General features: G+C 37.9%; 1 protein-coding gene across 4 annotated transcripts in view; it reads left to right on the top strand.

Moving 5' to 3' along the window:
* The window catches only part of HERC2 (HECT and RLD domain containing E3 ubiquitin protein ligase 2), a 171,046-nt gene that overhangs the window by 72,865 nt on the left and 72,524 nt on the right, over positions 1 to 25,657 (top strand). For all 4 annotated transcript variants that reach the window (XM_063459216.1, XM_063459223.1, XM_063459231.1 and 1 more), the window contains exons 23-51: positions 1,319 to 1,504; positions 1,671 to 1,841; positions 2,483 to 2,586; positions 3,017 to 3,167; positions 3,472 to 3,686; positions 4,975 to 5,107; positions 5,211 to 5,338; positions 5,424 to 5,619; positions 7,659 to 7,795; positions 8,369 to 8,542; positions 9,285 to 9,421; positions 9,531 to 9,682; positions 9,852 to 10,043; positions 10,188 to 10,375; positions 11,683 to 11,875; positions 12,088 to 12,270; positions 13,132 to 13,316; positions 13,799 to 13,946; positions 14,037 to 14,233; positions 14,459 to 14,689; positions 16,783 to 16,921; positions 17,783 to 17,926; positions 19,059 to 19,201; positions 20,846 to 21,116; positions 22,411 to 22,550; positions 22,997 to 23,095; positions 24,124 to 24,292; positions 24,395 to 24,520; positions 25,513 to 25,621. In XM_063459216.1, the coding sequence (XP_063315286.1) occupies positions 1,319 to 1,504; positions 1,671 to 1,841; positions 2,483 to 2,586; positions 3,017 to 3,167; positions 3,472 to 3,686; positions 4,975 to 5,107; positions 5,211 to 5,338; positions 5,424 to 5,619; positions 7,659 to 7,795; positions 8,369 to 8,542; positions 9,285 to 9,421; positions 9,531 to 9,682; positions 9,852 to 10,043; positions 10,188 to 10,375; positions 11,683 to 11,875; positions 12,088 to 12,270; positions 13,132 to 13,316; positions 13,799 to 13,946; positions 14,037 to 14,233; positions 14,459 to 14,689; positions 16,783 to 16,921; positions 17,783 to 17,926; positions 19,059 to 19,201; positions 20,846 to 21,116; positions 22,411 to 22,550; positions 22,997 to 23,095; positions 24,124 to 24,292; positions 24,395 to 24,520; positions 25,513 to 25,621 (4,741 nt within the window). The remainder of the gene's footprint in view (positions 1 to 1,318; positions 1,505 to 1,670; positions 1,842 to 2,482; positions 2,587 to 3,016; positions 3,168 to 3,471; positions 3,687 to 4,974; positions 5,108 to 5,210; positions 5,339 to 5,423; positions 5,620 to 7,658; positions 7,796 to 8,368; positions 8,543 to 9,284; positions 9,422 to 9,530; positions 9,683 to 9,851; positions 10,044 to 10,187; positions 10,376 to 11,682; positions 11,876 to 12,087; positions 12,271 to 13,131; positions 13,317 to 13,798; positions 13,947 to 14,036; positions 14,234 to 14,458; positions 14,690 to 16,782; positions 16,922 to 17,782; positions 17,927 to 19,058; positions 19,202 to 20,845; positions 21,117 to 22,410; positions 22,551 to 22,996; positions 23,096 to 24,123; positions 24,293 to 24,394; positions 24,521 to 25,512; positions 25,622 to 25,657) is intronic.

The following is a 25,657-nucleotide window of genomic DNA, read 5'->3' as shown; positions in this document are numbered from 1 at the left end:
AGTACCCGTCCATGGGTCCCGCGGTGCGACCCGGCGAGCCCGATTGTGAGGGACCTGGGGTGTTTTGCCTTTTAGTTTTTCCCATCCTGGGTGCGTGTGTATCGGTGCTGTAGTGAGCTGGGGCCTCGGAGCTGTAAGGAGATGCGTCCTACTCCATACCCGGTCAGGCCACGCCCCCTCCATCCTAATTTTAAACCACAAACTCACAATCCACTTCTGGGTCTATTCTTTACCTATATCTGTGTTCTTACCTTTGATATTAGGGGGCCCTTGGGAGGTTTAAATGTTCTTTTCCTACATTTATTCATGGGGTTTTCTCCATATGTTGAGAAGATCTCTAAAATGGCTTGTTGTGAGCCTGGCCACGCTAATGGTTTAATTAGTGGTTAATTATTTGTCTTATTAGCCTGCATGTTAATGACTGATAGGAATTTATACAGGATTTCCTATTTTCTGTTTGGTATTGGGCTATATTACTCACCCTATAATGATGGCACATATGTATTTTTCATATATATGTATATATTTGTCTGTATAAGTGACAAAATACATTAAACCAAACACCTTAAATGCCACCATTGAAAATATGGATAATGCGCAATTCCCCTTTCTCTATTCTGAAAACTGGAGAGAGTAGAAGATTCCTCCAAATCTTTACTAATGTCTGTATAAGTGTTTATTTCCATTTATTTGCATATTTAAATGAAAAGTGTTGTATGTCACATTTGGATTTGAGCTGTGGAAGAGCTGATTAAAAACTGTGTGTATTTTCTTACCCCGCAGATACTCAGAAAGTTCTAACTTACAGTTTTTAATACTGGTGTTGTTCCAGAATTACTCCAGTAGGCAGTCCCATCAGCTGGGGATGGTATTCTTTGTGATTCAGGAGGCCTAATCCACAGGCTCCTGTAGGGTGGGTTCTCTGGGTGAAATTGTTCCCACCCTGTGTTTTTATCTTGATGTATCATCCCACTTGTTATGACTGCCGCTTGGACGTTTAGGAAAAACCAAAATTTTACTTACCCTAAATTTATTTTTTCTTATTCCAAGCGGCAGTCATACTTTCCCTCCCTGTAAACCTATTTCCTTCTCTCATCTTGTTATATACTGGGGAGCTTAGGGTGGAGTAGCCCTTTAAAAGGCTAGGAGGGGAGGAGCCTGGGGATGTGGGACTGCATTTTGTTGTTTTAACCTTTTCTATGCTACCTGTCCTGTGAGAAATGGGCAACTACATCCCACTTGTTATGACTGCCGTTTGGAGTATGGAAAAAGACATTTACAGTAAGTAAAAGTAATTTTTTTTTTTCTTGTTAACCAGGTGTTCTCCTTCCAGAACTTGTTGTATCCACAGTGCTACTCCTCTGTAAAAATGCTTGGCTCATGCAAGAGACTGGAGCAATTCCTCTTCTCGCCAGTCTTCTAGAACCTCTTGATAGATTCAACCATTTGGCCCCTGGAAGAGAGCGGGATGATAATGAGGACCTAGCCTGGCCAGGAATAATGAGTGCGTGTTTATATTATTTCCATGACCTTTAATATTTTATAACATTTCTTGGCTGTACTGTTAATGCAAAGTATCTTACTAAACTCTAGAAAAGTGTGAACATATTACTAATTATTAAATTACTTCAGAATGTCTCATCATTTTCTTTATTCTCTATTGCAAAAAGACTCTTTTTTTAGTGGTCAGAGCTCTAGAAACAATGAGGAGGTGACATTGATACGCAAAGCTGATCTGGAGAACCACAACAAAGATGGAGGTTTCTGGACTGTCATAGATGGCAAAGTTTATGATATCAAAGATTTTCAAGCACAGTCACTACATGCAAACACTATACTCGGTAAGACATCCTGTTTCTCTTTAAAGGGATGCTATAGTCAACAGAGCTTTAGCTAATGTAGTTGTTTGGGGTCTTCTGCCTGTCCATGAAGACGTTTTAATGTAAACAATGCCATTTCAGAGAAAAGGCAGTGTTGACATTGCTGCCTAGGAACACTTCTTGTGACAGTCACTCAGGCGGCCACTAGAGGTGCTTCCTTGTTCAGTAGTGTAATGTTCAGCGGCTCCACGCTCTACATGAAGGCGTTGAACGTTCCCCATGGATATATATTATTTCAATGCATCTCTATGAATCAATGCATGCGCCAATAGCCTTACAATGCTTTCCTACGGGAAAACATTTGGGTTTGATCTCCGCTAATGGGGCGAAGCCAGCTGCGATGAGCAAATCACCTTTTTTAATGCAGAAGGGGGCTAACCACCTAACCATTATTGGAGCTATAGTGTCAGGAATACATGTGTATTCCGAACACTATAGTGATCCTTTAGTGTTCTTTAAATATTGAACCCTACCCTATTAATGGAACAGCAGTGGGTCTATTTGAAAAAAGTTGGATGACTGCAGTTATTTAGTGATTATATTTAATTTCGTGGTATTTTTCACATATGTAACCATAACGTATTTTTTTTTTTTTTTTTAAGCTCACTTTGCTGGTGAGGATCCGGTAGTTGCACTTGAAGCTGCTTTGCAGTTCGAGGACACCAGGGAGTCTATGCATGCCTTCTGTGTCGGTCAATATATGGAGGTATTGTGTTCTCTACTTGCATCTCAAGAAATGATTTATGACCAAAATTGTCACAATACGGCATTACACCATTAAGTTTTGATTTTGTCTTTAGGTCTTATGTCTTGTTGGTTATGAACTCCAGGATATAAACTGCAGGATATAATACAAGCATTAAATAAATGTTAGTAGAATTAAACATAGTATTATCATTGCAGTGAGGTATCTTATGATAATGCCTTTTGGACTTTATTCATGGTATTGCAAATAAATGGCTTGTTTTTCCCTTTTTCTATGCTGCTGGTGGGGAAAGTAAAGACCTCTCATTTTCATTTTTCATTAGTCTTAAGGATTTTTTGAGCATTGCTTGTTCAGCCATCTTTGCAACGTTTCATGCTTTGTGTTAGCAAAGATTGGCATATGCCTTAATTTTGGCTATTTTCTCAAACAGCCTGATCAAGAAGTGATTACTGCCCCCGACCTCAGCAGTTTGTCTTCCCCTCTCATGGATACTGAGAGAAATCTGGGCCTTCTCCTTGGACTTCATGCTTCCTACCTCTCACTAAGTACACCATTGTCTCCTGTGGAGGTTGAATGCGCAAGTGAGCATATTTTTAAATACATATCTTTTTCTATATTTTTTTTTTTTTGGGGGCTATGCTTAGACTCTGGCACTGAAGCCACTTCATCTCAATGTTATTTTAACCCTGCATTGTTTAAAAACAAACAAACAAAAAAAAAACGCTAATATTCGTTCAATTTTCAATACTGTGGATCACAGTTGTTTACTGTCTAAATTCTTAAATATGTATACAGTTGAGTGGACTTTCTTAATGGGTCTAATTTTCTCGCAGTATATCTGATGTATTGTATGTTTTGTTTGGATTTTTTTCTTCTTCTTCATAGAATGGCTTAAGTCCTCCATTTTTTCTGGGGGCCTGCAGACTAGTCAGATTCACTACAGTTACAATGAGGAGAAAGATGAGGACCATTGCAGTTACCCTGGAAATACTACAACCAACAAAGCAAAACTTTATTCCCATCGCCTCTCACTGAGTGATCATTCTCAACCCTTCCTCCAAGCAATTGCTGATAACAATATTCAGGACCACAATGTTAAGGTTGGTTGCTGAAATATCTTGATGTACCTTAAATATAGCCAATAAAGCAGTTTCCTCCTTTGGTTTTTGAAGGGCTTTATGTTCAACATCACCATGCACAGTGTGAAAATGCCAGAGAAGACTAATCCTTCTCCTTATGTTATTCATAAACTGCATGTCCACAATGCTTCAATGCAAAGAATTTGATTGGACAGAGCTCATCGGTGTAGCTGATCTCATGCTAGGTGGATTGTCATACTAGGTACTGTCTTAACACTGGATTGCAGGCAGGCAGTGTAATTTCTTATATTTAGTTATAATGCTTCTTTTAATGGGGAAGTGAGTGCTGCTAGACTAAAGAGTCTGTTATATATTATGTTCCAAAATAGTGGATTTGATATACATCGCAATTTTAGTCTTTCGAGGGACAGTTTAGGCACCATAGCAACTTCATCTTAATTAAGTTGTTATGCTGCCAGGAGGCCCACGGGCTCACTCTTATCTCATGGGGTTAAACCGTTCATGAACAGTTTAACCCCTGACGTTGCCCCCAAGGTGCCGATCTCCCCTCCCCCAGGAGGCATCTGGCTTTTGAAATTTAATTTCCAGGAAGCATGCAGTGCCACCGGGCAGAGCCGCCGCAGCTGACACTGTCAGCCAATAAATGACTCGCCATTCACAAAACTGACTTGAAAAGGTACTTTTCTTTGTAAGCCAATTTTGTAAATGCAGTCACTGATTGGCTTCAGCTGACCGTTCTCAGCCAATCATCTTTGCCACTGCTCAGCGGCACTCCCTGGGGGGAGTTGAGATTGGCGCAACTTTGGGATAAACTGTTCCCGAATGGTTTAGCCCCTTAAAATTAGAGTGCGACTAATATAGATTAAGTTGTTATGGTGCCTAAAGTGTTTTATTAAGACTAAATTTTAAAATTGTCCTTTAAGATTAGTTTAGTTTAATGGGATTTAACACTATAGGAATTTTTTTATTTTATTATTTTTTCCTCCCAGTCATTGATTTATATCCACCCTAGCATAGGAATCAAGTTTTAAGTTCTGTCCAAAGTTCTGAAACCCTGCAGCATTCCTTTTAATCTTTTCTTACTCAAGTGGTTCATAAACTTGGTTGAAACTGAAATATCACATAAAGGTTTCTACATATAGTGTATAGTGTCTTACATGAAATTTGTTTATTATAATATATTGAATATCATGTGCCCACTAGAAAAGCCATAGGAGATATTTCATTAATAATTGGAATGATGAAATTAATAATTTTGACAATCCTTTATTTGTTTTTATTATTTTAGGACTTCCTGTGCCAGATAGAAAGGCACTGTAAACAATACCACTTGACCACACCAATTACGTTTCCACCAGAACATCCTGTGGAAGAAGTAGGACGTTTGCTGCTGTGTTGTCTCTTGAAACATGAAGATTTAGGTAGGTCTATATTATTCCTCTAAAAGAGAATCACACAATTAAAATGTAAAGTCTTCCAGAGGATTGTCAACTTATCCCATTTTTTTTTTTTTTATATAAATAGGCAATGTAGCCATTTCTCTGGTTCATCATGGGACTCTTAATGTGGATCAGATAAAGCACAAGGCTTTGCCCAAATCAGTTGTTGATGTATGTCGTGTTGTTTACCAGGCCAAATGCTCACTCATAAAGGTTAGTGATTGATTTACAGATTAATCTGTTCAGAATTTTTATTTTTTTCTGTGTTTGTCTGATCATTTATTTGACACTTTTGTAGACCCATCAAGAACAAGGGCGCTCTTACAAGGAAGTGTGTGCTCCTGTCATTGAACGTCTGAGGTTTCTTTTCAATGAACTCCGCCCTGCTGTGTGCAATGACTTGTCCATCCTATCAAAGCTAAAACTTTTGAGTTCTGTGCCACGCTGGAAGAGAATTGTTCAAAAGATCATACGCGAGAAAAGGAAAAACAAAGGTATGTTTTTTTTTGTTTTTGTTTTTTTAACCACTACCCTATCTGTAAAGTAATTAAATATTGATACTGAAATGTGAAATATGTTTAAACCTTTGCCCCTCTAATTTAAGACTATGTCCTCTTATTTTGGTAGTTTTTCTTCTTTTAAATATAGTCTCCTCTTTCACTGAGTTGATTCCCTTTATGTATTTAAATGTTTCTATCATATCCCCCGTCTCATCTTTCCTACAAGCTCTACATGTTAAGATCCTTTAACCCTTCCTTGTAAGTTTTTATCCTGCAATACATGAGTCAGTTTAGTAGCCCTTCTCTGAACTCTCTCTAAAGTATCAATATCCTTCTGAAGATACGGTCTCCAGTACTGCGTACAATACTCCAATTGAGGTCTCACCAGTGTTCTGTACAATGGCATGAGCACTTCCCTCTTTCTACTGCTAAAACCTCTCCCTATACCACCAAGCATTCTGCTAGCATTTCCTGCTGCTCTATTACATCGTCTTCCTACCTTTAAGTCATCTGAATAATTACCCCTAAATCCCTTTCCTCAGATGCTGAGGTTAGCAGGGTATCAAATATTCAGTACTCTGCCCTTGGGTTTTTACGTCCAAGATGTATGATCTTGCACTTTTCCACATTAAATGTCAGTTGCCACAACTCTGACCATTTTTCTAGTTTACCTAAATCATTTGCCATTTGGCTTATCTCTCCTGGAACATCAGCCCTGTTACATATCTTAGTATCATCAACAAAAAGAAATAACTTACCATCAAGACCTTCTGCAATATCACTAATACAAATATTAAATAGAATGGGTCCAAGTACAAATCCTTGCGGTACCCCACTGGTGACAAGACCATGCTTGAATATACTCCATTGACTACAACCCTCTGTTGCCTGTCACTCAGCCACTGCCTTACCCATTCAACAATATTGGAATCCAAACTCAAAGATTATTATTGATAAGCCTTCTATGTGCAACAGTGTCAAAAGCCTTACTGAAATCTAGGTAAGCAATGTCTACTGCACCACTCTGGTCTATTATTTTAATTACCCAATCAAACAAATCAATAAGATAAGTTTGGCATGATCTCCCTGAAGTAAAACCATGTTGTCTCTGATCTTGAAATCCATGTGATTTTAGATGTTCAACAATCCTATCCTTTAACATGGTTTCCATCACTTTCCCCACTACTGAAGTAAGGCTTACTGACCTATAGTTGCCCGACTCCTTCCTTTCTTGTGAATGGGCACAACATTCGCTAACTTCCAATCTTCTGGGACTACTCCTGTTAACAATGATTGGTTAAATAAATCTGGTAATGACTTGCTAGTACCCCACTAAGCTCTTTTAATAACTTTGGGTGTATTCCCCATTGACTAATTTGAATCTTCCAAAACATTTGTGCCCTACTGTGTCATCATCCCTGTGTCCCCAGAGCTTGTTTTATTTAAATTAAAAAATTCTAGATGCACAACATACAGCAGATAAGAATAAATTTTCTAAATGCATCAACAAAAGGAAATACAGGAGAGTAGAAAAAGTAATAAATTCCCACTGTTGGTTAGAATAAAGGTTTTACCCCTCACCCCAATTAGCGAAGCAGCAATGCATCTTTATTGTATATCTCTTGATTTGCTAATGGGGCTGTTTTACCATTTTCATAATTTTAAATAGAATTGGCAGAATAATTTTTGGTCCTGATGGTTGTGCAAATGTCTTGTATTAGGTTTTATGCTGCTAATTAAAAGATATTTACTGCTTTTTTTTTTAATTGTCTTTTAGTTCCATAACTTGGATACAGTAAAATATGTAAATGTAGCAAAATCTACTTTTTAATTAGACGGTTGTTTTCTTTCACTTCGTCAATGCTAATCATTCATTTTTTTGTAGTATCCATTATTACTTTTGCTACTGTCTTTGTATAGTGTTTCACTGTTCTTTAGAATGTACTGGATTTGTCTTTGCTCTAGTAATGTAGTCTTATTTTTGCTGTGATTCGTTTTGATACGCTCATCTGAGTTTGATATTGTTAATCTAGTATCCAAAAAATCAGAGGCTACAGATTTGGAAGATTCAAAAACTGTAAATGAAGAAGGTGAATTGGAGGAACCATGTGTTGTTGCGTCCAGTCCGGTATCTGTAGATAAGAAACCCATTGCTCTAAAATCACCAAAGGTAAATAAAGAATTAATTTATTTTTGCATTACCTCAAGTTTATATCACACATATATTTATTCATAAACCGAAAAACTATTTTCATTTAAGGTGTGTTAGGATTGTATTGCCATATTTGTACGTCTTTGCTTTGGATATACAGTTGGTGAGAAATGTGAAATGCAGCAAAATAAAGGACAATAGTTAACACCAACATGCTTTTACTGTGAATCATCTAGGTTTGTTTTGAACGTTGGGGGGAAAATAAGTTGTCTTGTTACGAACAATTGGGCTTATGTTTTGACCAACATTTTGCATTGCATTCAGCACCAACATATAACACATAGAGCACCCCATACTACCTTGCTGGCAGAGTTGGTTGAGCCTTGGCACATGATTTTATGATTGAACATCCTTTATTTTACTGCATTTTCATGTTTAAATAACATCTGCTGTACTTGCCTTTTAGTGACAAGTAGGACCAAAACTGATTTACAAGTTGATACAGTTTGCACATGGGTTTGCGTCTCAAATGAAGTTTCAATTGGATCAAATGTGTTTTGTTTTTTTAATGTTTTTATTATATTATTTCAGGATAAATGGCAGCCAATCGTGAGCACAGTAACAGGCATTCATAAGTACAAATGGCTAAAACATAATGTGCAAGGGTCATATCCACAGTCTTCACTACTGAGTACCATTGTTGAATTTGCACTAAAGGAAGAGCCAGTTGATGTGGGAAAAATAAGAAAGTGTTTGTTAAAACAGGTAAATCTGCTACAAAGTAATTTGTAAGTTCAGCCATGTCACTATAGTTTGTGCTGACGAATGGGTCAAGAAGGATAACATCTCTCCAAATGTTGAATGCTGTTTACCATAAGGAGTACAAAGGGAGTAGCTCAGCAGTGCCATCTGCTGGTATATAGTAGTAGTGAAACACTACTATGGTGCAATGCGTTTTATGTTTTACAGTATTCCTGTATTGCAAAAATGTCTCTAAAAAAAAGCCAAGCATGTAATCCATATAGTGGTGAAAATGGATGTCCGATATGTAGAAATAAGCTCTTTTGCTTTCCATTTGGGAGTTTTTATTTCTCTTATTTTGCTTACTCTGTGTATGAATCAGTGGCTCTCTACTCCTGGTGCGGGACCCACATTTCATTTGACCCACAGAGTTTGGAATAGGCATGCCAGTCTTCAACCTGCAGACGCTGTGCATTCCCCAGTGTAATGGACATCCTTTCTAACACTGAAGAGTTTAATATATTAATCAAATGTGTTTTAGTAATATTACAGTTGAAAAATGGATCATTTACTTATTGGTTCCTTTTTGCATAAGTGGTTGGAAAGCACGGTTATAGATTATATATTTATTGCATGACTTGTTTGAAAGGTTTCATGTCATCCACAAAATTGTGTATAGCAGACCTGAGGAACAATATTATTTTTTTCTTTTCCCATAAATTCATTTTATGTACTTGTGCATGACCATGTTAACTTACTTTGATAGTTGGAAAGAGCAGAAGTTCGTCTGGAAGGTATTGACACCATGCTTAAACTGGCTTCAAAAACCTTTTTACTCCCATCAGTGCAATATGCCATGTTTTGTGGATGGCAGAGATTAGTCCCTGAAGGAACAAACTTAAGGTAAAAAAAAAAAACCTTAATTTATAGAATTTTTTTTTTTTTTCTCCTCACTTTTTTTTTCTTCTGATTTGTCAGTCTTACCCCCCACTGACTCCTTGTATTGTTTTAGCGAGCCTCTGACTGACTGCTTAAAGGATGTCGACCTTATTCCTCCCTTTAATCGAATGCTTCTAGAAGTGACCTATGGGAAGCTGTATGCTTGGGCCATTCAGAACATTAGGAACATATTGCTTGATGCCAATAACCGGTTTGTTGAAATGGGTGAGTCAATGGTTTTCCAAAATAAAGATGCCCTAATAGAAGTTCAGACTGTGTTGGTTTATGTCTTCAGATTCGTTTTATACTTTGAAACACCATATTATAGCTGTAATTTTAAAATGTTTACTTAAAATTAAAACTTAAAACTTAAAATTAGTGAATGCCTTTCTAGGTGTCCAGCCTGTCCCTCTTCAGACAATCACTCATGAGAATCCATGTGGACCAAGCTTGGGGACCATACCACAAGCACGCTTTTTGATGGTGATGTTAAATATGCTTACTCGCCAACATGGAGCCAACAGCCTCAATTTGCTTCTCAACTCTGGCATGCTGGCACTGACACAGACCATTCTTCGACTGGTTGGTAGGTGCTGGAACAAAGTATTTTTATTTGTAATAATGTTTTGTTTTAGAAGGATATCAAGACATACTAATTTTAACTGTATATTGCATTCTTCATATAGTTATTTATGACATTGTGTATTGTTTTTAATTCACTTTAATCCAGGTCCTAGTTCTGATAACTGTGAAGAAGATGCCAGTACTTCTATGTTGGGAGCCTCTGCCACGGTGCTGGAAGAGTCCAGAAAGGAGACCACACCTGTTCAACTTCCAGCCTCTGGCCCAGAATTGGCAGCTATGATGAAAATCGGGACCAGAGTAATGAGAGGAGTGGACTGGAAATGGGGAGACCAGGTATGTAGGATGATAATCCTAATACTGTGTTAGGATAAACTCCCATTGGGCTCCATTTGGCAATTTAAATTTATTTTTTTATATAAAACTGGAATCTTAGAAAATTGTTTCTTCCGCGCATAATGTTAAGTCTAAAGTTTATAAGTTGCCCATTACTAAAGAAGCTGGGGTTTGACAAATGACCGGCATACTTCTTGCTCCTAAAAGCCTTTGTCTGTCACAAGGGGGTTAATTTAATAAAAAATGCGGACACTCCAAGCATCATGACCACTACAGTGGACTTTAGTGGTTTAGAGTTTCCTGGCTCTCAACCCCATTGAAAATAGTCTAACAGTTTTAGAATGGTTTGACTTCTTACCTTCGGTCTACTAGGCATTGCTCCACTAATTCAGTCTCAGAACTCGCCATAGCTAAGCACTGCAGTAAGTAGTTTACTGGCTTTGCACCTCTTCCGGAGTTGTTTCAAAATGGTTGTGTACAGCACTCATAAACGCAAAGGAATCCATATTTAAAATAGAATAATGAAGCAAAAAGGTTGTTCTTGGTTGATCCATTTGTATATTCCGACCCAGAATCTCTTGCAGTTGTAAACTCGCTGCAAATTTGAGATTTCTGTGGTGAAAACAAGTCTTATTGCTTGACTGGTGTGGGTAGATCTGTGTTTAATTGTTTTAAGTATTGTATAATCTATAGATAGATCTAGATATACAGATATATAAATTGCATACCCCCTGCTGGAATGTTGATAGTGTAATCCCCTGGGTTGCAAATTAGCCTCTTGGCTTAGGGACATTGAGAAAAGTTTCCCTTCTTCCTTCTGAATGTGTGTACAAAAAAAAAAAAATGGTACTCCCATATCAGGCAGGTTACTCAATAACTTTAGTGGCAGTACGTTGAACAATGTTCATATTTAAAGCACGAAATGGTAATAAATGTATTGCATAGTTACATCGCTGAAAAGAGACTTGTGTCCATCAAGTTCAGCCTTTCTCACATGTTTTTGCTGTTGATCCAAAAGATAATGATTTAATTTAGTATATCAATTTGATGCTCACTAAATGAAACTCAGAATACATCAACCACAAAGAATCAATTGACTTGTACCATTTGTGCACGCAATGATTTTCATAGTTTATTTCTTTAAAGACGTATGTTCAAAAAATGCATGTTTAATGTCTCTGAATTCATAAAATTAATTTTGTTTGCCTATCTGAACCTCCTGATAGCAAGGTTAAAAGAAAATATATCCTTTGATGAAATCCTCCATCATATTCCGTATATAAACAAGTCTTCTGGTTGACCCATAGGATGGCCCTCCCCCTGGTTTGGGTCGTGTGATTGGAGAACTTGGAGAGGATGGCTGGATTCGTGTTCAGTGGGATACAGGAAGTACAAATTCTTATAGAATGGGAAAGGAGGGAAAGTATGACCTGAAACTCACAGAGCCCCCACCTGCTACGCAACCTATGGCAGAAGACTCCGACACGGAAGATGATTCTGGTGCGTTTATTACTAAACAATTTTTTAAAGTTTGTTTTTACTTTAGTTTATCCCTGCTCTTGGCTTTTTCCCTAATTATAATGGTTTAAATATTAATCTGTTCACACATTGTAACCATTAATTTTTAACAAATGTGTTGCTGTACTTCAGATTTTTCCTTTTAAAGCAAATCTTTATTATGTCTACACAGTGCATTTTCTCTTTGATTTCAGAGGGAGAACATGTGGACCAGAATCTACACCCAACTGCTATGATGTTGATGTGCACAGTAAACCTGCTGCAGAACTTGTGCCTTTCAGCTGGCATCAATGCAGAGGTCATGCAGAGTGAAGCCACTAGAACTCTGTGTGGCTTACTGCGCATGTTAGTGGAAAGTGGCACCGTGAACAAGACAAGTGAGTTCAGTATTCTGCTACCCAGTGGATTGCTACAACTTATTGTGAAAATACAAAAAAAAAGGTTTACATATAAGTAAAGTAACTACATATTAACAAAACTGCTCAGAATATGTACAAGATGTCAAAGTAAAAAATAAATAAAAAAATGTAATAGTTAAATTATTAAATTAGTATTTTCTAATCAAATTGTCAAAATACATAAGTTGTGTCCCTGTTATGAAAACTGTAATTTCCCAGGTATTTTAATGTGTGTGAGGTCTAAGACACACGCTTCTTTTCCACTATCCTGAAGCACTATCCTGAAGCTGGCCATCTCCATCTTGGCGCTGTATGACTTGCTCTTTGCACTTTTCAGTCAGCAGACCGAGAGGAGGAAAGACAGAGACAATGTACCCATTTGTCTCCTCCGATTAATCGTGTGTCAAACTTAAACTGGGTTGTGATGTCCTTTACGAAATCTATACATTTAAAAGAAAATGGAGTGTCACTTATTTAAACATGGTTAAGTTCTTGGTGTTTTCGACGTGTTCTTCGTTGGTGTCCTTTCTAGAGAAATAGCAGTTTACCTTTAATGTGAGGGAATGAGGAGCAACTAAAGGAAAACTTTGATAATACAATCTTATCTAGTGCTCCACAATATCTTATGATGCCATTCATGGTCTGTTTGAATAACTCTGCCAGGTAGAAACCCATTTCACAGTTGAGAGAGACAAAATGTTCACATACAGTTACATTTCATTAACATTTGGAACAATATCTCCATACACCTATGTTAACACCTATGTTAACCCAAGTTTTCTTAAATTAGAAACATTGTTTTGCGTTTGTTTTACTTACAAACAGCCTTTCTTTTTCCAGCTACCCCGTCCTGTAAGATGGTGTACAAGGAGCAGCACAGAAACTGGTGCACGCTCGGATTTATTCGTAGCATAGCCCTTATGCCTCAGATGTGCAGCACGCTCAGCATGTCACAGTGGATATCGTTACTAATGAAAATCGTAGAGGGACCAGAATCTTTTACTGCAGCTTCATTACAGAGACAGGTATTCTGTGTTTTGCACCGCCCCCCTTTTCTTTTTATTGTAACTTACTGTTATACAAAACCAGAATGTTGAATGTTATGGTATTTTGCAGTCTTGTACAAAATAGCACAAAATAGCACACAGTCACACATTGCAGTATGTTTTTATCACATAGGAAAAAAAGGTTGAAAATGTAAATGTTTATATGTCACTCTGACACAATATGTCTAACCAGTAATCCTTATATCTTAGATGTTTGCTTTACACTCTTTAAATGACCCAAAGAACACTACGATTTGTATGCTTTTGGCTCTGCCTATGACACATATAGCATTATAGTTGCCATACTTCAGGAACTGGCTGCATTGTACGGACTTTAACTACAGAAGACTTGTCAGGGCTCCCACCTGGTCTGTGTGCCTGTATTTTGCCTTATGAATTACTTGGCATTTAAATCTTTAATGAGTATTTCATTTTATAAACTTCTTTACTCCCTTGCATAGATTCTTGCAGTTCGACTGTTACAAGCTGTCCTTCCATCATGGGACAAAAATGAAAGGTCAAGGGACATGAAGCTACTTGTTGAAACACTGTTCGGCTTCCTTGGTAGCCTGCTGAGCACTTGCTCTTCTGATATCCCCCTCCTTCGAGGTAATGTGTATTCCTGCACTTGGTAAACTGTGACCCCACTCCTATATCTAGATATTGAATCTTTTACATCTTGCTGATGTTTGCCCCTAGAATCAACATTGAGGAGGAGAAAAGCACGGCCTCAAGCATCTTTGACAGCCACTCACAGTAGCACTCTGGCAGAGGAGATTGTTGCTTTACTGCGCACCCTTCATTCACTGCATCAATGGAACAGCCTCATCAATAAATACATAAACTCACAGCTAAACTCTGTAACCAGCATATTTGAAGGAAAACGCATTGATATGGTAATGTTTGTTCCGATATCCAGAAAGTTTTTGAAAAACACCACTTTTGCTTTGAAATAAAGTGATGTTAATAGCATATTATTTAGCCAAGAAAAATTGCTGTTCTCGTACCTGACAATAAGTAAAATGTAAATTTGACCTTTTGCAATTTCATTAGTGTGGATTTAATGTGTTTCCATGTCACATTTTGTTTGCTTGTCTTTTTCCCTTTTTCCCCTTCCCAAGTCTGTTTTAGAAGATTACTTCCCTGATTCTGAGTGTCCTGAAGTTGGAAGTCTGATGGCAGTACTTGCTGTCATAGGTGGTATAGACAGCCGGTTACGCTTGGGTGGTCAAGTTGTGCACGATGAATTTGGAGAGGGAACTGTTACCCGGATTACGCCAAAAGGAAAAATCACTGTACAATTCCATGAAATGCGAAACAACCGTATTTGTCCTTTGAATCAGCTAAGCCCAGTAAGTGTTTTTTCATCTTGAAAATTTTAACCTTTTATTAAGTGTCAGCATTGTTTTACAGTTTGCATATGCAGTGATTTACAAATACAATACAGAGACACAGTTTGACACCTCAACATGATAGTAGTGGAAGCCTCTGACTGCAGCAGTCTAAGATGACCTCTCTGCACCTTAGTGTGCCAGGGGGTGCAGTGGAAGGTAGTTGAAACTTTCTTTAAGCTGTCCCTCATGGCTGCTGCCGCCATGCTCTTCCTTGGGGACCTTCTTTCTCTCTTGGTGCTTGACCTGCCAGACTCCATGTGACACCACTATACTCTAATGCATCTGCTAGAGTACAACACTGAGGTCTGTGTAGTATCCCGCAGGAGATTCCGTTGAGCATGTCTCACAACGTGCGAGACAATGCCGGGTTCCCACAATGTTTCAAAACGTTCAGTCACATCTCGTTAAAATTTTGACTATTACAGACTTGCCCATGAGAGTTTTCTAGTGATATCTTTAGATTGCATTGGAATTCAATTAAATTCTAACACAGTCAGTATGAGTATTTCATTAAAAAAACTCTTTATGAAATACATAGACGTGAGAGTGCTACTATAAGTTTCCAAGCACAGGCGACTGTGCTGAATAAAGTAAACTTATGGAATTAATAATAAAATGAATAACTAAAAATAAAAACTTTAAAATGGAGTGTAAATTCAAAGACCACACTCCTTGTTTTTGGCTATTCAATAATATTTATTAAGAGGCTTATCAAACAAATAAACAATACATATACATTTGAATTAGGCTAGTATATGTTGTTACCAAAACTAGTCATTTATTGAATGGAAGATAAACTAAATTAACATAGTGAAACGGGTATAGACACATGATACAGTTACGACTTCATTGATCAGCAGCTGAGAGTAAGAGTGGTGGTGTGTATTGTGGGGAGATGGAATAAAGAGAGATGGTGAGGAGAGTGAAATTCAAAGAGAGAGAATGTGTTATTCACAGGGCTTTTAACACGATAGCCCTTCCTTCTGCTGGACACACCTCCCTTAGGATCTAACAGAACCAGAGTGCCTCCTGGGGGGGAAAGGGATTACTCTGGGAGTGAATGGGGAAGGGTTTATCAACATCCTAATTGGTTTTGCATGTTGAAAGGCCATGTGCTTCACAAAGGACTCCATTATTGGCTAAGGGTAGAATGGGGCTTGAATCCCTCTATTAGAACACAATAACACTTTGTTGGCATACGAAGCTTGGCTGTTAATCCGTCCCCCGACTTATTACACTGAACATTCTAGCAATCCGATTATCAGCATGCATTGCTCTTCCACTTCTGAACTGGTTGCATTTTCTATTTTTACATTTTGTTATTTAAGGTCTGTGATTTTCAAGAGAAGTTTGTTATGTATATACAAAGCAGGTCTGATTCTATTGGCACTCTAGGCATCATGTGTACTAAAGCTCACTTTAGGAGCAGTCTAATAAATACCATGGGATGTCCCCCCATAACCTCTTAACTCCATAACCATTTCACTGCACTGTAGTGATTATGGTCATTAGAGAGGCCCTTTTAAACGCATCAGTCTTTACAAAATATTACCTGTTTGTTATACTATATAAAAACATAACTTCGTTAAGGCGTTGTTCTCCAGTTTGCACGCTTGTTTGATACTAGAATTAGGTAATTTTTTTTTATTTTGCCACCTGTTTAAATGCAGTCTTTGATTTTTGTAATGAAACACATTTTTGTAAAAGTAAATTGTATGATCTCTTTACTTTTCAGGCTGTATTTTACTTATAGAATATATGTGTGTGATTCCAGTCTTCCCACTTTATTATCAGCATTTCTAATATTAAGTTTTGTCCTTTCTGTTAAACTTCTGATTTTGTTTCTGCATTGAAAGCGGATCTATAAATGTATACATTTCCTGTTAACAACCTGTAGAATATGATAATGCAGGTAAGTCATGGTTTTATGCATTTGCAATATTTACCAGCAGGGTGGTGTGCAGGATAATGGATCATTATTCTAAACCTTCTTTTATGAATTTTTTCATGCAGCCATTTATTTCAATTTCTTCTCTTTTCTGTCCTCTAAGTTGCCGGTGGTGCCATTTAATGTCAACAACCTGCCTTTTACCGATCCGATGCTGTCAGTGTGGGCACAGCTGGTGAACCTGGCAGGGTGCAAGCTAGACAAACACAAACTGAAGAAATCTCTCAGTCAGGGGCTTGCAGGTACGGTCCTAACAAGTTCCTGGATGGCGTGATGGCAATTAGATCTACATCAGGCAACTTACACTTAGTCCATGATCCACAGCAGGCGTGGAGCAATTTCAGAAAATTGTCAGGAGTTTAAATGAATGTGTCTCATTGTTTATGCATAGCTGGTGTCGGATTTTGCATATGTTCTAACTGTATACACTACAAATGGGATAAAATGGCTCAGGAAATTACTGATTGCAAATGAAAGCGGTCAGGTGAAACAGATGATTGGTTTCTTCATGTAGATATGGTGGTTATAGTTGCACCCCTCTGAGAGAGGACACAATTATACTTTAGCTCATTATTTGTCTCCTGCTTTTATACATTTAAACTCACATTTGTTTAAAAAAAAAATCAAAAAAAAATCATATGACTAAAACATTTCTGAGATTAACTAGGTATGTTTGCAGTGGAGAAACACAGGTGCATGCTTATTTTTCTTAAATTTCTAGTGCCAGGCACTACCTGTTTAATAGTTAGGTAACTGATTGCAACTTTGGTTTGTTAAACATCTTATCGGTCAGTAACTGTCATTTATCATATGGATTTCAAGTTCTGGGGTGAAAAATGTAAATACAAAAATGTTAGTCTTATTTCAGAACTAGTTTTAGTTTCATTCAAATTCAGGTCCAAAACGTTTTCACTTTGCTGTTCAAATATAATAAACTTTTTAGGATTTGTTTTTTGCACAAAGTGTGTGCCCATACTCTTTGCAGCTAATGGAATATGTATTATTACACTACTATTCAGGCCTTAAAGGGTACTTTCCACCAAGCCTGCGTACGTAACAGATCCTTACGTTTCAGTGAATGAATGCACATTTCTTTTTCACAGACCAAGTGGATCTGGACAGGTTGAGGTGTCAGCAATTAAAGCTGTACATACTAAAAGCTGGTTGGGCTCTTCTTTCACATCAAGATAGACTAAGACAGATATTATCCCAGCCATCTGTTCAGGAGCTTGGACTAATTCCATCTGGTATGTACGAATCATATCTACAGTGGTATTTTCTTATTGTATTTCTTTAAAGGACCACTATAGTGCCAGGAAAACAAACTTGTTTTCCTGGCACTATAGTGTTAATAAGTCACACCCCCCCTAAACCTCAGGGTCCCCCTCCTGCTGGGCTCAAGAGGGTTTAAGGGGTTCAACACTTACCTTTCTCCAGCGCCGGGCTCCCTCGGCGCTGGGGACTCTCCTCCCTCTTCCGACTTCATCCGCCGAATGCGCATGCGCGCGCATTCATTCAGTCCATAGGAAAGCATTTCTCAATGCTTTCCTATGGACGTCAGCATCTTCTCACTGTGACTTTCACAGTGAGAAGCGCGGAAGCGCCTCTAGCGGCTGTCAATGAGACAGCCACTAGAGGCTGGATTAACCTGAATGTAAACATAGCAGTTTCTCTGAAATTGCTATGTTTACAGCTGCAGGGTTAACTCTAGATGGACCTGGCACCCAGACCACTTCATTGAGCTGAAGTGGTCTGGGTGCCTATCGTGGTCCTTTTAGTAAGAAAACACAGTACAGAGTGAGAATCACATTATCATATAAAGGCAGAATGACAGTCTGCACAGGTAACAAGAATAAACCTATATCAATACAAGCACATGGCCTTATCTGTGTAATGAAGGTAAAATACAAAGAACACGCAATCATTTTATATGACAGACAGTGCCAATAAGGTAAGACCAAATCCTTTAACATAGACAGGTAAAACTAGAAATGGAGAGAGGTAGCAAGAGGGCACCGGAGGAAAGGATAGGGTAATGCCAACGCGGGATGGTAATCAAATTTCCCACAGTTTTTGTAAGCAAATTTAATTTAAATCATCCAATGGGGCTCATACCTTTTTGACTCTACTGTGGTATTTGAGATCTTTTTGCTGTGTAATATAAAATGTCCATGTCCAAAATGCTGTTTTTTTTTTTTTTTTTTGCCAATCCGTAATGATGCTGATATGGTGCACAGAGTTGTCCATTAAAAGGGGAAAAATGAACTTTCTGCTTTGTTTGCAATTCTCTCTTACAATCTTGTTAGTTTATGCAATATTCTGCTAACTGGCATTTACCTCTGAAGGTGGAAATTTACTCTGTTTGGGTTTTTCTTTAAGATGAGGGTGCTGCAGCTTCTCCTGATATTGGTGATATGTCTCCAGAGGGACCTCAGCCTCCTATGATACTTTTACAGCAATTGTTAACCGCTGCTACTCAGCCGTCTCCTGTGAAAGCCATCTTTGACAAACAGGAACTTGAGGTATGGTCTGCAAGAAGTTTAACCTGCATTTTCACTCACCAGGTTTATTATCTTTCTAGAACATAACTTTGTAAAGGTCAGTACAAGCACCACAACCACCTTAGCTTAAAGGAACATTCTAATTCTTGGTGCATGGACCATGCCCTGCAGGCTTAACAATTATTAACCTTGCCATTTGTGTGTAATGACATATCACTGGCTAACCTTTGTGAGTATAGGGTGTACGGTTACCAACCCTCAAGACAATATTCCTTAAGAGTATGGTTGCAGAGGAGACAATGCAGGTGGGTGCCTGGTTATCCAAATTTGGTAAACATTTTTATTTCAACAGATTAACACCTGATGATGGCACCCAATAGCTTAATCTCCCCAAAAAAGCTTCATTGAGTTGCAGTAGTTTTGACAGCGGAGAGTCCCTTAAATTTATATTTCTTTGTGTTTGGCATTATCAAGCACAGCCTGATGCTGCTGCATGCTGTGAATGCATTGAATTCAATGTTTTGTTTAAAAAAAAAAAAATTCTTTGTAAAAAAAATTTTTTTAGGCACCTTTAAATGGAGTAGTATGACAAGGGTGCACATAATATGCCCTCCACTGTCCATTTACCTGCTGTTTAGGAGTTAAATTACTTGATTTTTTTTGCTTGATTTTTTACTTGAAAATATTTATCTATGTTAAGTGTCAGCAAAGTGTTTAACCCCTTAAGGACCAAACTTCTGGAATAAAAGGGAATCATGACGTGTCACACACGTCATGTGTCCTTAAGGGGTTAAATTGACAGAGTTGTTTACTAAAAGAAGAATTTAACGTGAACTTCAAATTTAAAGCCAGAGTAGCCGAAATAACTTGGAGACTTTTTTCATTTGTGCTAGTTTGACCTTAAATTTGAAATGTTCTTTGAATTCTCACTTCCGTGAATAACCCTACATGCCAACATACAACTAATGCCAACATAAACCATTTCCCCTGGCCATAAGACTCCTGTGTGACATACTAAAAGGATCTCACGCAGAGAGTAAAGAATGGTTTGCATACTTGGAACCCTTTTTTTATAGCACAACATTTTTCAGAGTATTTAGCTTTTTTTTCCCCCACATAAATTGTAAAAGATCTGGTATCTATTTAATAATGTTGTTTTTAATGGAACCCTTCAAGCACTATAAATTTTACTGTGCACTACAGAAGGTTATTCTACCCTGGTGCCCTCCCCAACAATGCAATTTGTGTTTTCTAATTATTTGTCTTACCTGGGGTCCACCAGGTGCCGCTTCATGACTTAAAACTATAAACTTTCTGTATGAGATAAGCATGGGGCTGCAAGGGTTAATTCATTGAGAGCGGTCAGCTGAGCCGGGTTAGGTCATAAGCGCTATTGGAACTCCTACTCGGAGCTCCTGCCACTGAAACTTGGAAAAAAAGGAGCAGAGAGCAGTGTCTGGAGGATTGAGGTCAGACTCCAAACCATTCATTAATGCTTTCACTACTTACATTTGTAGTTGTTATGATGCTTGTAGTGCTACTTTAATTTCATAGCTTAGATATTTCCTTTATTATGATCACACTGTATTTTAGATGTTCATTATGGCTATTTGTTTCCCATATGAAGTGTAAAATTCATTATATTTCTTTGGTTTCTATTTCTAGGCTGCGGCTCTGGCTGTTTGTCAGTTTTTGGCAGTGGAGTCCACCCATCCATCCACACCTCTGTTTGAGGACTTTTGCAGTTCAAGTGAGGTCTCTTCACCTGTCACAGTTCAGCATATCCGTCCACCTAAAGTTAAGAAACGCAAGCAATCTCCCACTCCACCTGTTCCTATTGTGGTTCAGCTAATGGACATGGGCTTTCAAAGGAAGAACATTGAGTTTGCACTTAAATCTCTGTCTGGAATTTCCGGAACTGCATCAAGCAGTCCAGGTAGGTCCAGTTAAATTTTTTGATACTCTTTAATTTTCATTCAAACTAGTTAATTTTCTTAAACAGGTTAATTATATTATTTTGTCCCATAGAAAGTGCAGAATGCTTGAGAACATAATGGGCATTCTATATTACTTAGTTAGTTTGCAAGCTGGGTATTATAGTGTTTTTTTTTTTTTATTTTTTTTTTAAAGCCTTTTCTTTAATATACCCATATATATTGAGGGCAATGCTATCAATATAGCACACATATTCTATATGAAGATCCTCTGTTCTCAAGACCGTGATCCAGAGGAGAAGTGACAAAAGTCTTTGTCTATGTGTTACTAACCAACCTGAATTATAATTTTAAAATGGTTGCTAAAAAAAGAAACACATTGACATTTGTACCTGTAATAAGCTGCTTTTTTCTATTGCAATATAAAACATATGGTGTCACTAGTAAGATGTCAAACCGTTTCCTAATAGTTTTGTAGGAATGGCTGACATCCTAGCTACTAGGCGGACGCTGAAGTTATTTGAAATGCAAGCACAGCTTGTTCTTCTGCTACTCATTCTTACCATTTCCTTGACCTGAAGTCCAAGTCTGTATTAAAATGAGTGCCCATCATCATGTTGAGAATCTGAGTGGGAGGTTTAATATAGCAGAACAAGATCATTAAGTGCAGTTGTACTCCCCTTGGGAGAAAAAAAAAAAAATACTTTTCTAACTTCAAAGCCGTGAGTCTAAATCCCTAACAAACATGATGCCATCCCACTTCAAATACTTTTTGCTTTGTAATCGTTCTTTTAGATAAGAGTTTTGCAGATTTTTTGGCAACCACACCATTTAATGCACGCCTCTGAATTGCAAATGTCTGTAAACTGCATTTTCCATAATGCTGTGCCAGCAATTCCATAAGCATCATGGTACATGTAGTTCATAACTTTATACTTGCCTCACCAATAAAGAATGTGTGCACCCCATTGAGCAAAACACATAACGTAATTGTGGAGATTCTTTTTGATCTTTTCATTACAAAAAGAAACCAGACACTTTGAGGTTTGGACTCTTTCCCACATATATTCTGTTTCCTTCCCCATGTATACACCATCACTACAAACTTCACCCAATGTGAATTCATTTAGAGGTATTCTGGAGAGAAAACACTGCAACAAAAATGTAATCTATATTTGTAATGGATATAAACTTCCATTAGCAACGGATTTTAATGTTTTTTTTTTTTTTTTTTTTAAATTGGCTGTTTTGTTGGAAAGGCTAGTGTTTAAGATGTGTTGGCTTGGTTTCTCACAGGGGTTGAGGCTTTAGTTGGATGGCTGGTGGATCATCCTGAAATCCAGGTTACAGAGTTATCTGACATTGAGACTGCTTCTGAAGAATCCGATGAAGAGGTTGTGGAAGAAGTTGAAGAACTGGAGTCCGCATATCCAGTGGTTAGTGTCACTGCTAATCATTGTTCAGCCCATCCTTTGAGTAAGACTAACCCTGTGTTTATAGAATACAAAATGATTTTTCTTTCAATTAGGCAAAGTGGTAGGCTGAGAACATCAGTTGATGCTCTCAGACTAGGATTGGACGCCCAATTAAACCTTCCTCATAATGCAGTGCAGAGAGGAAGGATGCCAAAAAACAGAAGATCCAGGTGCCTCAGCCCCAAATTCGGGATTACTGTTGCAAAACGGTTTATCCCCTTGAGGTATGACGGCAATGGCACCTGGACACTCCTGTACCCTTAACAGCTTTAAATGAGCTTGAGTTATGTGGTGGGAGTTATCGTTTAATGCTTAAACTTTGGAAAATACATTTATTTTGGCATTTAATAATTGTTTGCAGAACTATAAGTGTTCCGAGTTCAATGAGTAACGCCTTTATTTTACAGACAAATGGGGCAGTTGTGACAGAAAGCCAAACATACAAGAAAAGAGCTTATTTCCTAAGCAATGATGACTATGCAGTGTATGTGAGAGAGAATATACAGGTATGTTTTTATTTCTTCTTTTAATGTATGTGGTATTGTTGGGTTTAATTGCAAATTACTTTTAAATTAACTTGACTGCATAGTTGACCTTTTCATCCTCACTTTAGTGTGTAATCAGTGTGTGCCATTTTTGGTTGTGTTGGTATGCACTTTATGGAAATCACTCATATGTGAAAAATGTTACGTCCATTATAGTTTCATTCTCTTGGTACAACCATCCAGCCAGTGTCCGAACGCCTTGTAGTGGCGAACATTGCACTGAAGATACCCACGAACCATTCGGATGATACACAGCACTGTTTGTAGGCGTGTATAGAAGCTCAGCATTTGAAAGTGGATAAAAATTCAATGCCACATCAAGCTGCTCATAAAACATGCATAATAACTGATGGTTATTACAATAGTCTTATGCATATCCCAGTCATACTTGAGTTCTCTTATAGTCTCAGATCTTTAATAACCAATTTCTATTCCATGGATCACCTGCCCTCTCGATAAAGAAGTGCCTTTGCAGATATTGTACCCTGCAATATAAACGAACGCTCCAAGTATGATAAATATTGCCTGGATTTTAGCACTGTTGGACAACTTCCTTCGATTCTGCTAGGTTCCGGTGGCTACATCCCCTGCATCTGGTTTTCTCCTTTAAAAAAAAATCTGGTTAGCCAAAGTATCTATAGTTTTATATTTCATATGTTGAACATGGTGTTATCTTTGCTTTAGAAGTCATTTAGTATATTATACACGTGTGCTGTCCATGCTGTTTTAGGTTTTGCTGTTCTAAGCTCTTAAAGTTTGTGTTAAAGAAAATGTAATTGGTTATAGTGTCTGGAGTCCTCTGGCATTATCCCTCTGTTCGGTGCCAACCACAAACGGTCTATCTATACTAATTCATCCCAGGAACATTTGACATTCCCAATTTGCTGCTCTTTTTGTAAGGTAGAAAGTATTGCTCCATCCACAATGTTTGTTTTGAACCGTAACTCCATTTGTCCATTAAATTGTACTTTTTTTTTTCTCCATCCTAGGTTGGTATGATGGTGCGTTGCTGCCGGACATATGAAGAAGTTTGTGAGGGTGATGTAGGTAAAGTTATAAAGTTGGATCGCGATGGACTACATGACTTAAACGTTCAGTGTGACTGGCAGCAAAAAGGCGGAACGTACTGGGTGCGATACATCCATGTAGAACTGCTAGGTGAGCATAATCTCTCTTAGATGTACATGGCTGTAGATTGAGGACAGGGGACATAGGATTGAAGAAACAAAAGCACTTATGTTTTACTATTGAAATCTCCAGGTTTCCCACCACAGAGTTCTCCTTCTCACATCAAGATTGGTGACAAAGTACGAGTGAAGGCCTCAGTTACTACACCAAAATATAAATGGGGATCTGTAACTCATAGAAGCGTGGGGGTTGTGAAAGGTAATGCATATTTTCAGTTGTATGTTAGGGTCCCCTATTTGTTGTCATTCACACATGAGGAAATACATGCTCATGGTTTACACATCAGTTTCATCCAGTGCTCAAAATTTCAAGTCCTTCGCTACCAGCCAGGCCTAAAAGTTGCTTGCCACTACAAGCCGGGAGGATTCATGTCACACCGATCAGGGATGACGTTCTACTTGCCAGGGTTAAATTGTAATTCGACAATGGCTATTGGAGAGTGGAAATTTTGAGCACCGGTCTCATCATTGTATAAATGTATGTTAAAGAATGCATTTTTCCTCTGTAAACTTCATACTTAGGAGTGGTGATAAAACCTACCTATAATGAATGTTGGCTTGGAGCACATGGCAAGTACACATTTTTATCAAAGTCAAAAAGGTTAGGTAGGTTCGGGACTAGATTTCCAGTTTCAAATGTGTGTGTTTCTTAATGTGCATTTACCTTTTAGAATAGTTCTGTTCCTATAGTATTATCAGGTCAAACTTGCTCTGTGCTGCTAGTCTTGCAATATGGGTAACTAACATTTTTGCGGTCAGTCTTCCAATCTATTCCCATCAGAAAACACCTGAGAGAAACCATGCCTCAAAAAGCTTTCATTCCACTCTGTTATACTTCTCTGTGGTGTTTGTAAAATAATACAGCAGGAACATCAATTTAAGCAAACTCTGTTGCTCTCCGTGATGCAATCGGTACCAGCAAAGAGCATACTGGCACTGTTAGATTTATGCTGCAAGAACGATCACAGTGGATAAGTACGGTATACACAAAATAATAATAATGGTTATTTAAGAATTTGTCACAATAGATAGGGCAACAGGGCCTCGTAATCAAAACTTGCATTGCTAATCTTTGTGGGTTTATTTTTTCCCTTTCCCAATGTAAATGTGATATTGCAAGTTTCAAGGAACATAGCATCAGCTCAAATAAATAAAACTTTTTAAAAAAAAAATTTTTTATTGTTCATTCAGCGTTCAGTGCCAATGGAAAAGATGTGATTGTAGATTTTCCACAGCAGTCTCACTGGACAGGATTGTTGTCGGAAATGGAATTGGTCCCAAGTATTCATCCTGGAGTAACGTAAGTATTACCCACTACTTTAATAGAACATGCCAA

Source organism: Pelobates fuscus, chromosome 1, assembly GCF_036172605.1.
Source record: "Pelobates fuscus isolate aPelFus1 chromosome 1, aPelFus1.pri, whole genome shotgun sequence".
Taxonomy (NCBI): Eukaryota; Metazoa; Chordata; class Amphibia; order Anura; family Pelobatidae; genus Pelobates; species Pelobates fuscus.
Note: the sequence above shows the minus strand (reverse complement) of the source record. Positions and strands in the feature narration are given on the sequence as shown.